General features: G+C 50.2%; 1 protein-coding gene across 2 annotated transcripts in view; it reads right to left on the bottom strand.

Annotated features, from left to right (window-relative positions):
- Positions 1–13354, bottom strand: part of SORL1 (sortilin related receptor 1) — a 200936-nt gene extending 187582 nt beyond the window's left edge. Inside the window, exon 1 of one of the 2 annotated variants that reach the window (XM_088843032.1) lies at positions 12530–13354. In XM_088843032.1, the coding sequence (XP_088699158.1) occupies positions 12530–12805 (276 nt within the window). In that variant the 5' untranslated portion in view covers positions 12806–13354. The remainder of the gene's footprint in view (positions 1–12529) is intronic. The other variant, XM_055423238.2, reaches the window with a different exon arrangement.
- Positions 13355–13636: the final 282 nt, after the last annotated feature.

Here is a 13636-nt window from a genome sequence, read left to right as displayed (position 1 = left end):
CTCCAAAGAGGTTACATGTTTTCCTTCATTATTCAGAGAGGGGGAAGAAGCTGGGGCTGCCCAAGCCCCAGGCTCTGGCTTATTATAAATAGAAGGAGGACAAATAAGCTGCATAAACTGCTTGCTGTGTGAAGGCAGGGCTCACTTATATGCCCCAAGGCCCCAAAGGGACTAGGTATCCTTTGGGGCTCTTTAGTCACTTCTCACCTGTCAGTCCCCAGAACACTTCTGGAGGAAATCAGAGTGACAAGTCTGATGAGTAGTAAGAAATTTACAATAAAACCCACCAAGATCTGTACAGTCATTGAGTCTTACTCAAAAAGACGGGGGCCCCTTAATGGAATGGGTCTGACGCCACCTCCATTCATTTCTTCTGCCATTACGTCTCTCAAATCGGTCAAACACAAAGATGAGGACATCCCAGACTCCCACGGCTGGTCGTCCTCACCACTCCTACACAGCTTCTTCTCAGAACACAGGACGGGGAGGACAAATAAGGCAGTCTGGCTCATTCCTCTGCTTCACTAGCAGTGAAACACAGAGAAGCATTTAAAAAATTCTACAGTGAATTATAAAGCAAATATCCTGTCCTTCAACTCCGAGGACAGAGGCGGCTGCTAAATCCTCGGAACTGCAGGACAGGCCTGAGGAAACCAAAGACAGACACGCGAGGTCCAAGAATAACAAGGTTCCTCCAACCGTCCATTTGCACGACCTAAATGCTGGTTATGCAAATTGGCCCTCCGTGTCCCCTTTCGAGGCTGTGTCCCCACTATATTTAGTAAGCTCATTTTCCTCCCTGGACTCTCTACCTCAGAAGGAGAGCTGAAATCTAGTTTAATTGCTCCCTGCAGAGAAGCCCTATCCTGGCCTCTCCGCTCACTCATCTGACTTTTCTTAGTGATGCTTCAGCCAGAGAACTCATTAACTACTTCACTGATCAGCGCGGGCTGCCCATTTCACAGACCAGGAAACAAAGGGAGAATGACCTCAAACTAAAAACTTAGCATTTCTCTATAATCTCCTGAACTAGAGTCATGAGCTGTCTTTAGATTTCTTATATGCCTCCTCCTGAGTTACAGTATCAGTTCAGAGAAACTTTATTTCTGACAGATCTTTGGCAAGCAGAACCCACCCAGTGTTGCCCTCTACCTGCCACTCCCTTCTGGGGAAGCCCACTTTGTCATTTAGCAAATAGCCGGCTCTGCTGTTCTGGGAGGGCTCCCTGTTAAAAAAAAAAAAGAACATGTGAAAAATCTCTTTGTCATGAAAATAATCACCCCCTTAATTCACCAGTTGGCAAGTAAGAAAAAAAAGAAAGAAAATATCCAGGCCAGAAGAAACCTTGGGGAACAACTAAACCATCTTCCACACCGTGCAGATGGGGTTAAGCCCAAAGATTTAGAGCTGGGGTTTCCACCCATCTGCCTTAAAACTCGGGGGCGCAGAGCACTGAGAGCACAGCAAGCCCCGCACTGGCTGCTGGACACCTTGAGCCAGTGTGAGTCGCTCAGTCGCATCTGACTCTTTGCCAACCCCCTGCAGCCTGCCAGGCTCCTCGGCCCATGGAATTCTCCAGGCAAGCATACTAGAGTGGGTTGCCATTCCCTTCTCCAGAGGATCTTCCAGACCTAGGAATCGAACTTGTGTCTCCTGCACTGCAGGTGGATTTTTCACCATCTGAGCCACCAGGGAAGCCCAGAACTAGGACCGGCCTTAAATCAGGATTCACCTCCGTAGTATGGTTCCAGAGTATCCCCTTTCCTTGACTCTCCTCTTCGACTCTACGGCTTCACCATAAATAGCCCCCCATCTCATTCATTCAGTAAATACTTATTGAGCACCTGCTCCATATTGGATGCCAAAAGAGGTGTTAAGAAAACAGCAGACTTCTAGGTCTTGCCTTGTGGCTCTCAAATCATTAGGGGAAACAAACATTAAACAGTTAATTTCATGAATACTGCTTACAGTTGTTAAATGGGCGGAGGGCATAACCAAGTGCAGGGCTGCACTGAAAACAGGGCCCCCAGTGGGTACCAGAAGGATGAAGAGCAAGGAGTCACAGCGAAGAGGATGGAGAACAGAGAAGAGAGACTGAGAAACGGAGAGGAAGAACAGGGCGAAAGCCAAGGGCTGGGAGGGACCCGGAACTTGACGAATTTGAAAGAAAATGCACGGAGCCAGAAGAGCCAAGGAGAGGGTGGCTTTTAAAGGGGAACAAAAGAGATCGCAGCCACCGGACCCCTGGCTGAAAGCAAGGCCTTCACTGGAATATTTACAAAAGGCCAAGACCGTAAAGTTGAGACAAATCAGAGACTTGGGTTTGAATCTTGGTCTCTACGACTGACCAGCGGTACAGCTCTGGGGACGTCCCTTTGCCTTTTGGAACCTCAAGAGACTCATCTGTGCAATGAGCAGAATAATGAGGCTGTAAGATGCACGACACCACAGAGCCAGTGGAAAGTTCTACTTAAACCACCACCACCACAACAGCAGCAACCACATTTCAGGGTCTCTGCGACCGCCAGAAAGGCAGGGACATCCATCTGCCCACCAGCCCATCCACAGAAGGTGCCTGGGGATACTTTTGCTTTCTTACCGAAGGAGGGAAAACTCACTGTGTAGACATGAATTGGAGAAGCTCTGCAGGGCAAAAGGTATTCTTTGGCAAACTGCATTTCTTAGGGATGTCAAAAAAGTGGAAAGACAAACTTATGACAAAATAAAAATATGTGCTGCGGTTTTTTTTTTAATGTATGGATGTCTTTCATTAAAATTTAGTCTTTAACAGTGATCCTGCTACTAGTCCTCCCGAGGAAAGAAATAAAGGCTTCTTTTCATATTGCTAAAATAATAATAAGGCTTGCCTTACTAATTTTACAGAATGGCTTTAAGATTCAAATGAGATGATATCCATGAATATATTTCATAAACTTCAAAATGCTGAAACATGTCCTCTTGTTACTGGTATGGTCTTTATACCAAAATAAACCATTCTTCACAAAACAGCAACACATAGGAAACTAATGTGACATTGCAGGGGGCACAGATTTGATTCCTGATCTGGGAAGATTGCACATGCCACAGGCAACTAAGCCCGTGGGCCACAACTACTGAGCCCGAGCACCCTAGAGCCTATGCTCTGCAACAAGAGAAGCCACTGCAATGAAAAGCCCGTGCAACACAGCTAGAGAGCAGCCCTGCTCACCACAACTAGTGAAAGCCCTCTCACAGCAGCAAAGACTCAACGCGGCCAAAAATAAAAATAAATAAACAAAATTTTTAAAAAACTACTGTGCACATGACCAGGTTTGGAACACTGAGGCCTAAGAGCAGGAAGCAATGACATACCTACCCTGATGAGACACTGCATGTCTGGGTCAAGCTCAGAAGCCAGTCATGGCCAAGCCCTGCATTCAGGCAGCCTTCCCCTCACTCCACACCTGAGATCCGCAACCTGAGGAAACCCAAGTTTCAGTTCCCAAAGCTCCAAGGAACCAACACAGACATGACACTGATTTCTAGCACTTTCCTCGCCCCAAGAGTAAAGCATTTACATTACATGCCAGAACCAAATGCCTCAAGACTTCACCGTGCGTGAGTGCTAAGTCATTTCAGTTGTGACCAACTCTTTATGCTCCCATGGACTGTAGCCCACCAGGCTCCTCTGTCCATGGGATTCTCCAGGCAAGGATACTAGAGTGGGTTGCCGTGCCCTCCTCCAGGGGGTCTTGCCGACCCAGGGATTGAACCCATGTCTCCTGCGGCTCCTGCATTGCAGGTGGATTCTTTACCGCTGAACCACCAGGAAAGCCCAACCTCACCTTGCTGCTGCTGCTAAGTTGCTTCAGTCGTGTCCGACTCTTCGCGACCCCATGGACTGCAGCCTACCAGGCTCCTCCACCCATGGGATTTTCCAGGCAAGAGTACGGGAGCGGGTTGCCATTGCCTTCTCCGCGACCTCACCTTACCTGTGGCTTAAACCCCACAGCAAGGCTGACCTCTCAGTCATGTAAGATGCCTCTGGTACCAGGAGGGCAAGCAGAAGCCCCTGGGGCAACTCCCCACCCCCAGCTTAACCCCCCAGCCCTTTCTCCTCCACCCAGCTCTCCACATCCACTAATTCTTCCCTCTCAAGGACGGAGGAGGCCTCATCTCTGCAGGAACCCCGGCATCACCTCCAGCAGCAGCTTGCCTTGCCAAATCCAGCGAACGGTGAGCATGGTTAACTACAGGATTTTTTTAAAGAACTCCTCAGTTGAGAGAACTTCAGGGAACTAAATATATACAGATGAGGTAAGTCATAGGTACACAGTCTCATGTTACTCGATTAATTGAGCACAGGTTTAAAACATTTCAAGTCTCTTCCACACCCTCCCCCAGCCTCACAGCCCCTCACCCATCTCCGTCTGCTGCTGTCCCCACCCTCTGCCATCGGCAGGGTCCTCTGGGGGAACCCTGGGGCAGGTCTTGTCCCCAGGCCCCTGGGGTAGACCCACATGGAAATGTCTTGCCTGTGTCCTCTGGGCTAACAGAGAAACAGGGTCCTTTACTATCTGGGCCCTTCCCCCCATGTATGGCTCATCTCGCAGGCACCCACATGAGGTTCTCCGGAGAGGGTCCCTAAACTGGTCTTACTCCCAGCATTGATTTTAACCCCCACCCCTCCAAACTCCAGCACATCATCCCAGCTTCTCCCCATTTATTCTGGGGACAGAGGTTTCCTGTGAGTGAGAAATTTCACCCTGACACAATTCAGCTCCCCAGCCCATCAAAGTAGGCTGGCTCTCACCTCAGTCCCAACTAACACATTACAATCTCCATTCACCCCACTCACGGGCTCAAACCCTCACTTATTTTATTTCAGAAGCACCCATCCGCCTTCCCCTCTTTGATCCAGTGCTTTGGGGGCAGAGGGTTTCTGCTCAACAGACTAGTCTCTTTTCTAAATAAAAGACGCAATGTTGCTTACCTTCCTCACTTAAAAAAAAAAAAAAATAACGAAAGGAACAATAAACCACATGGTGGCCCCTACAAGGCACAAAACACGGATGATATAAGCACATCTTTTTATTGCCCTTGTCTACCGCTCCTATGTGGGATGCAATCACATCAGCCTGCCTTTCTGAGAATTCGTAGCAGTGTTTTTAATCTAATTCAGGGAACTGGAGATAAATCATAGTGAAGGGTCCCGATTTGCTGAGTTGAGTGGAGGCAGCGGCAGCGACGGGCAGGGTTAGAGGGCGGGGACGGGGGTGGGGGTGTTCCCAGGGTTCCCACCCAGGCCGTGATGAAGACCACGTGCCCGATGTTTGTCTTTGTGCTGTGCTGGCCTGCAGGGCTGCAGGGATGAAGACAGAACTGACTGCACTGGGGCAAAATGAGGCGAGTCCGGGAAGCAGAGGGCAGAGGAGAGGAGGTGGCCCCAGGTTCAGGTATCATTACTGCTTTTCCGGCTCAACAGATGGCGAGGGTCTGCACACCAGCCAGGGCCACGCGGGCTGCCGTGTGCGCAAAGCCACAGCAAAAGCGAAGACACACAGGTCCGCCTTCAGCGCGCAGGTCCCCGGTGGGAGGAAGCACCTGCGCACAGGCTGCCACTAAGGTGAACAGGACACCCAGGGCACCCTCCGCCACAGCCGGCTGCTGCACCCCTACCGCGGAAAGAAAGGCCAGGGTCTCCTGACACTCACCCTGGCAGCCAGCAGCCACCAAAACCTCAGGTTCAGACAGCAGCCTTCAACCCTCGCTTTCCTTCCCCTGCTCATGGTGGAAACAAAGACCAGCCTGGCGGTGCCTACAGCTGCTCCTGGGGTGAGGCGGTGACCGCAGTGGGAAAGGGGGCCACACACCACCCGGGAAAGCTATGCCGTCCACGGGCCACATGCAGCCATTCAAACTGAAATTTAACTTGATTCAAATTCAACGAAAGGAAAATAACTTCAATTCTTTGGTCATCCTAACCACCTTTCAAGCGCTCAACCCCCACAGATGGCTCACGGACACCCTGACCAGCTCACATACAGAATATTTCCATCATGGCAGGAAGATCCATCAAAGAGACGTGACAGGAGGCCAAGAAGATAAAGTTCCGGCTCCTGGCTGGTAGCAGTGACATGACCATGGATGTTACCATTATGATTGACAATCACCCAGTGCACAACAGAATTTTGTAATTATTTTTAACTCCCCGTTGGGGTCGTGGCTACAAAAGTTAAGTGACTTATGAGGTCCTATTTTTATGGAACCCACCCCAAAATGCTCAATGCGTCCCTCATATTACAATAAAAAAACAGGTTTTCACAATAACATGGGATGAAACCCAAATCTTGATCATGATCAGCAGCCCGCCTGCCTTCTCTGATTTATAGCACCATCAGCCACTTCAATGCTAGAAGGCTGCCCATGCCACTTCTTCGAAGGCCCAAGGTCCACAGGTCAATAAACCAATAAATTAGGTCGAAATTAACTGCGGCTCATTTTAAACTGAGGGAAATTGATTTTTGCATCTACGTGGTTGGACTGAATACGCCATGCGCCGACGGATTCTGGCCTGAGAATGCACAGGAAGGTTCTGTACTCGACAAAGAGGACAGTTCAGCCCTGCAGCCCAGACCACTTCTGCTGAAATACTGATCCCTGAATATTCAAACCAAAATGCAGTGAGTTCTCCTTTCCTTTCCATCATACCCAAACCTAAAAAAAAGATGGAGGAAAGTTATTATAATAACTCAGCTTTAATATATTTCTGTGCAGTCAGCTCTCAAATTATCTGAGTCTGAATTATTGTCAAAATTTCTAAACTCCAAACTGGCTTTCCCTAACACATGTATGCCAGCCGTTTTGCATATCAACTGCTCAAAGAATACAAGCTCATTTTAATATGCACCTAAGCAAACTTTAATTAGAAAAGTAAACTGATGCTTTAAAAGACTAAATAAATTGCAAAGGCAAATAAGCTATTTTGGAGTTACCTGCTCTACAGATTATTTGCAAGCTCCTGTGTCTGTCCATTACAGCTGACAGTATGACACTCGGCTCCACGGATCCCTGGCCCTGGGATCAAACAATGACACTACAAAGACAGCAGTCATCTCTTAAGGAGGAAAATCCAAAATATGACAAATGAAATGTTCCTGCAACATCCATCTTTTTTGGGGGATGCTCGTTGCTGTTAGAATCTGCCTCCCCGGATCCCAGGTCTCAAAGCAATTTATTAAGCATACTATTAACTCCATTTTACAGAATTTAAAGAAAACATTCTCCAAAAGAAAACGAGTTAAAGCCAAGATCCATGATCTCTGTATTCTGATGCTCTTACACACGTGAGCTCTGCATCTCCAGGGAACTGCCCTTCAGCACCTTTCCAAATGACAAGGCTACAGAATGCTACTCTCCTGGCCTCGGCCCACAGGAACCCTCCAAGTGGAATGGTATTTTCTACACTGGCCTGGAGTAAAAGTACAACCCATTTTATACTAGGACACTTCAGGTAACTCCCCTCCTATTGCCATAAATATACTTTGGAGCTAATGTCATTACTGATGATATTAGGGGCTACGGATGAGAGAAAGCCTTTCAAGTTTCATGTCCCTATGTTATACATACACAGAACATTTTTGGAAGGACACACAAAAAACTGATGACCGTGGGTGTCCACTGGGAAGGGACACCGGGTGAATGGGGACACAGGAGGGAAGGAACTGTACTTCTCACTATATACTCTTCTGAACAAATACTGTTTTGCAAACACGCATTACCTACTAAAGGCTAAATAAATCACTCCTTTCATTCTCCTTCTCCTCGCTCCTCTTCCCTGTCCCTTTTCCTCCCATTCATTCTACCTCTCGAAGCCTCCATCGAGGCTTGCCCCAAGACAGGCAAGCTGTTAAACAGTGGCCAGAGATCGAGCCAAGAACTGTGCCCAAGACAAGATGCCAAGCAAGACCAGGAAGTCTTTCAAGGTCACACTCTTTATCAAGCCAACCCAACACGCTAAGGAACTCTTCAGCTATGTAGAAGGAGCCAACCTGACACCACAAAGGCTTTGCCTTCTCATCTTTTGGAAGCATACCGGTCACATGTCCTAACTTCAGAATCAACCAGACAATTCTTTCCCAAGCAAGTGTATCATATAAGAATCTACCTCAAAGAGATCTAAAGCTACACAGTCTTCCATCCCCCAAAGGAGGCTCTTTGTCTTGGGTCCTTGTACTGTAACAGACACTTTATTTTCAGTCTCAAATCAGGACACTGAATACTCCCTGGCCTCTAAAAAGCAGGAATTATGAAGAGAGCTCATTGGGAGGAAAATAAACCTGTAAATCCTGTTAGGCTTTGCGCTTCATTCCAAAGGCTTTTTCCCCAAAACAATACCATTAGTATTACCTTGATAGCCCTAAAAGGGAGCATTCTGCACAATAGAATTGCAGCTCTTCATTCAAAGTAAACCCCCAGAAAAGCACAGGAAAATCAGGGCTCCCTAACCCACATTCTGAGCCAACTCATTTCCACTCTCCGTTTGTGGGCTCACCACAGTCCTCCTTATAAACACCTTCTCTATAACTTGGATGTGCTTCCTACCCTCCAGGCCTTTCACCTTCCAGGTGGGCAGCTGGTCCACAAATATTCATTAAGAGCCTCTCAAATGCCAGGGACACAGAGGAGAGGCTTGATCCATGCCCTCAAGGAGCAAACTGGGAGATGAAACAGTCACACAAGCAATTAGAACACAAGACAGTCAGTGCTGTAACCAAGCTCAAAAGAACTCTTCCCACCAGACCCTGGGAATACTAAGAGACATTCCTTGGATGCTGAAAAATGGAATAGAGGTTTTGCAGGCAAACAGAGAAACAGCGGAAGAATATTGGAGACAGAGGAAAAAGCAGGTGGCATAGAGGCATGGAGCTGACATGAAATCAGGAAGAAATCTAGTGTGGTAAGAATGCTGGAATCCCCCTTCTTGGATCTGGCCTGTTTTAGAAGAGGCACAACAGCTAAGCCTAGTTTACTCCAAAGGTTAGCAGTGCCAAAGGAAAAGAATGACACTGACTCCAACACAGGGCTCTTTCTCAGACACAAAAGCCCTCTGGCTCCCCTCCCTGAAGCTGGCAGCCTGAACATCACCCCGGGGGTCTTTTTCCATCAGGCAGCTTCTGCTTCTAGCCCTGATTTGTGGTGCCCGGCATCCCCTCAAACACACTCAAAGGTCACGGAATGCGAAGCTCCACAGTGTCTGAGCCCACTGACCCTTTATCACTTCATCTCCCACACCTTCCATGTCAAACAACCCACTCACACCCCGCTGGAGAGCTGTGGCCAGTTTATCATGTCCCTGTTTCCTTGTCCCTGTCTGGTACATTTCCATGCCTGTCCATTTATTTTCATCTGCTTTATCTGCTCCTTAGATTCTAAATTTTCTGAAAGCAGTGATGAAAACTCCTCCTGCCCCTTTATTTGCACTCCATCCCTACATAGAATAGTACTGAATTCAATTGACACTATAGAAAAACTTAAAGTGTGGGGGTTGGGGGGAGTATTTATACTCTCACTTTAGTGAGAACTGGCTTAAAGCTAGGCTTCTCTGTCCCTGGAATTCTCCAGGCATTAATACTGGAGTGGTAGGTAGCCATTTCCCTCTCCAGGGGATCTTCCAACCCAAGGATCGAACCCCGGTCTCCCAAATTGCAGGCAGATTCTTTACCATCTGAGCACCAAGGATCTAATTTATAGTCTGCATCCTGACCCTTTTGAGAGTGAACACAGTACTTTTCATATCCGACAGGGACAACTTCTAAACCAGGTCTGTCCCAGGGGAAAAAGAGGCAATGGTCATCTTTACTAGAAAGATCCTTCCAAAGAGTCCCGAGGCCCTTCAGAGCTCCAAGACAGACAGGCCAAACCCCTTCAGCCCGATTCCTGTGCTTGGGGTCTGAAGGGTCTGCACCAAACAGTGCTTGTAGCAGAAAGTCCAGGAAGTCCTTCCTTCAATCTAACTGAGACCCTTACAGATTCAAGTTAATCCCACTTTTATTAACCTCAGGGCAACCAAGAACAAACGTACAGGGAGGAAGCCTCGGAGAAGATGCAACACTGCTCTGGGTCCTCACCCTTGATAGAAATTCCTCATTAAGAGTTCCACAGCTAGTTCTCCATCCTTCCACGGAAACAAATTTAATCTGGCTGACTCAGAAATATGAAAGCCAAAGGTTTTTTAGTCACTCCTACGGAGAAGGCAATGGCAAGCCACTCCAGTACTCTTGCCTAGAAAATCCCATGGACAGAGGAACATGGTGGGCTGCAGTCCAAGGGGTCGCTACTAGTCGGACACGACTGAGCGACTTCACTTCCACTTTTCACTTTCACACATTGGAGAAGGAAATGGCAACCCACTCCAGTGTTCTTGCCTGGAGAATCCCAGGGATGGCGGAGCCTGGTCGGCTGCCATCTGTGGGGTCGCACAGAGTCGGACACGACTGAAGTGACTTAGCAGCAGCAGTAGCAGCAAGGAGAACACAGTTTGCTGCTGCTGCTGCTGCTAAGTCACTTCAGTCATGTCCGACTCTGTGCGACCCCATAGACGGAAGCCCACCAGGCTCCCCCATCCCTGGGATTCTCCAGGCAAGAACACTGGAGTGGGTTGCCACTTCCTTCTCCAATGTGTGAAAGTGAAAAGTGAAAGTGAAGTTGCTCAGTCGTGTCCGACCCTTAGCGACCCCACGGACTGCAGCCTACCAGGCTCCTCCATCCATGGGATTTTCTAGGCAATAGTACTAGAGTAGCTTGCCATTGCCTTCCCAAATCCCCAGGAGCTTTTACAATCGGCATATTTTTGCCACCAGGAAGTTCTTCCTGCAGCCCAATCTATAGTTGTGGGGGACCTGAGTTCCAGAAGGGATCGTCTTCCGTTGCTCCCCATTCCCAGCCCCCAGAAAGCTGACTCAAGTCCACAGGAGAGCTGGGCTGATGGGAAGACTCAGTGAACAAGGGAGCCTCTCTCTCGCCCTCCCCCACCCTCCATCAGGATCCTGGTGTCCCTGTGGAGAGCAAGGACCCTGCTGATTTCTTTCAGTAATACAAAAAAGAAGTTTCAGAAGGAAGTGGAGAGGGCAACAAAGATCTGGACCCTCGGGGGAGCCACACAGGCAAGTTCCAGCAGCCCATGCCAACCAGCCATTATATGCCCACTGGCACATGCTCCTGCCTTAGGGCTGGTGGTGGATGGAAGTCAAATGCTCCGATCCTCGAACCTCCATCCCAAGCCCCTTTCTTACCAATACATTTTTCTTTAGAAAGAAGTTATTTAAGAAGCACTGTATAAAGAGTGGGCGACTATTTGATCTCTGAAAGATCACTGAGACAATGCAGAGAAAAACTAAAGAGCCAGCAACCCTGCCCCACGTGACCTTGGGCTAGTCACTTCACCTTTCCCGGCTCTGGTGGCTTCATCATCAAAATGACACAATAGGGAGAGATGATTTATAATGTTCTTCCGGCTTCAAACGTTGAACATTAAACTCTGTATATTTCCTGAAGAAATGGCTAAAGGAAAATCAGCAAAGAGATGCAGAATTCAGACCAATCTTTTAATTTCTACTTTAAAGGGAACATTTTGACTCGAGAAATCACGTAATTGACCACCTCCACTGTTTCCACTTCTTTTCCCCCACCGACCTTCCAGCTTCGTTAATGTCAATCTCAACCACAGGGCTGTGAGTCTCATGAGGCAATAACACGGACAAATTAATTTTGCCAACACTGATTCTAGCCCACAAACTCGGTTTGCAATTGCCAGCAGTAAGTCCGGCCATAAAAGTGAAATTCATGTTCCTCATGATCTAATAAGCCCACTGCCTGGATATAAATAAAACATCTACTGAATAATAATACCCACCAAACTCCTGCAGTTTTTCAAATCCCCAAGTGTCATGAGAGATATTCCTGTCCAAAATAAAATCAGTATTTTGAAAGGGGGAGGATGGATAGAACCTCACCCCCCGCGCCATCGCCACCAAAAAATGAATTCAGCCCTTACACACACACACCTCTGGTTTGACTATATGCCCAGAGTCAAGATTTCAGGTTTGCCCACCTTAATTGTGGTTTAAAACGGTAAGTGCGGAAACCCCCTCTGACTGTTCTGGGTAAACGTACAGCAACTGCAGGGTGCTCGCCTCCGCTGCTAACTGATAGAAGAAAGAAAGCCCGTTTTCTATCTACACGTAAAATGAAGCTGCACCCTTCCGATACCTGCCAGCAACTCCACCGGAGAGCACACAGCCTGGGGAAACAGTGCACCCCACGAGTGCCCTGGAATCCGTTTGCTGAAATCGGCAGGAAGAAGGAAAGATCAGGGCGATTCAAGTACTGACGGTTGTACTCCTGTGTGCGGAGGGGAGAAAAACAAACGCCAGCCGGGAAGTCCCCAGCGGTGCCTGCACCTGGGAGGCGACAGCTAAGGATGGATGCGGGGGTGCGGCGGCGCAGGGAGAAGAGAGAGCCAGAGGGAAGGCGGGGGCCGACCGCTCACCTGTCCGTACACCTGGATGGGCTCCTGCTGCAGGGCAGCGCTCCGTCTCCTCCGGAGCGGCTTCTCGTCCGCCCCCCGGGGCGCCCCGCGCGCCCCCAGCCGCAGTTCGAGCGGGTCGCCCCGCACCACGAGGAAGCCCCGGTCGTGGGGCCCAGGCGCGCGGCCGCCGGGCAGCGTCTGCGGCCAGATCTGGCCGACAGCCCCGGGGGGCAGCAGCGCGATCAGGACGAAGAGGAAGGGGAGTCGCGACTCCCTCCTGCTGCTCCGTGTCGCCATGTTCGGGCGAACGCGACCGCAGGTGGCGCCGCCGCCAGGAGAGAATGTGCAGCGCGAGGCCGGGATGCCGGCCGGGCCGGGGCCGCGCGCGCCGCTCCCGGGGCTCCAGGCCGCCCGGCTGCGCCCGCCGCCGCCGCCGCCGGGTCCCGCTCGGCTCGGCGCGGCGCCGTCACGTGGGACGCTCGCCGCCGCGGCCCCTTCGCGCACTTTCTCCGCCGCGGCCCCTCCCCCGCGCGGCGATGGGGAAGTCAAGGCAGCGGGCGCGCGGCCCGGGCCCCGGGCGGGCGCTCCTCGTCGCCCGTGCGCCCTGCGGCAACTGGGGGTCGCGTGGGGCTCGCCGGTCCTCCCTGGAGTTCTCGCCTCCTCTGCCGGGTCGTGTCGAGGTCGCCCTCAACCTCGGCCAGTCTCCTTTCCCGACTGCACGGCCCCGGGTCCCGCCACACGGCCACTTCGTGCGCCCCCTGTTGCGTCCCCACCTCCGAGGGAGCGTGGGGAGTCCGGGGAAATTAGCGCGGAGAACGCGGCGGGCACGTTCGAGTCCAGATGAGCCCGCCCCCATGGTGCAACTCACACTTTCAATTACTCTGGGCACCAAACTACCGCTGCTCGAACTAAACTGCCCCTGCCCGGAACACAGTAAATATACTCCTGGCACAGAGGCCTTAAAAGCAAGGATAGTCAGGCAAGAGAGTCGCCACACCTGAACATTCACCCAGTTAGTTACACAGTGGTTCCTTGCACACAGAAGACCTGCGCGGGACACACGGCCCCAGCACAGTGGCTTCCTTGTGACCCCCGCCTGGGTGACCGAGCCCCGAACCATCCTCCCTA

This window comes from Moschus berezovskii, chromosome 14 (genome assembly GCF_049115385.1).
Source record: "Moschus berezovskii isolate FMDL1 chromosome 14, NW_MosBer_1.0, whole genome shotgun sequence".
NCBI lineage: Eukaryota > Metazoa > Chordata > Mammalia > Artiodactyla > Moschidae > Moschus > Moschus berezovskii.
Note: the sequence above shows the minus strand (reverse complement) of the source record. Positions and strands in the feature narration are given on the sequence as shown.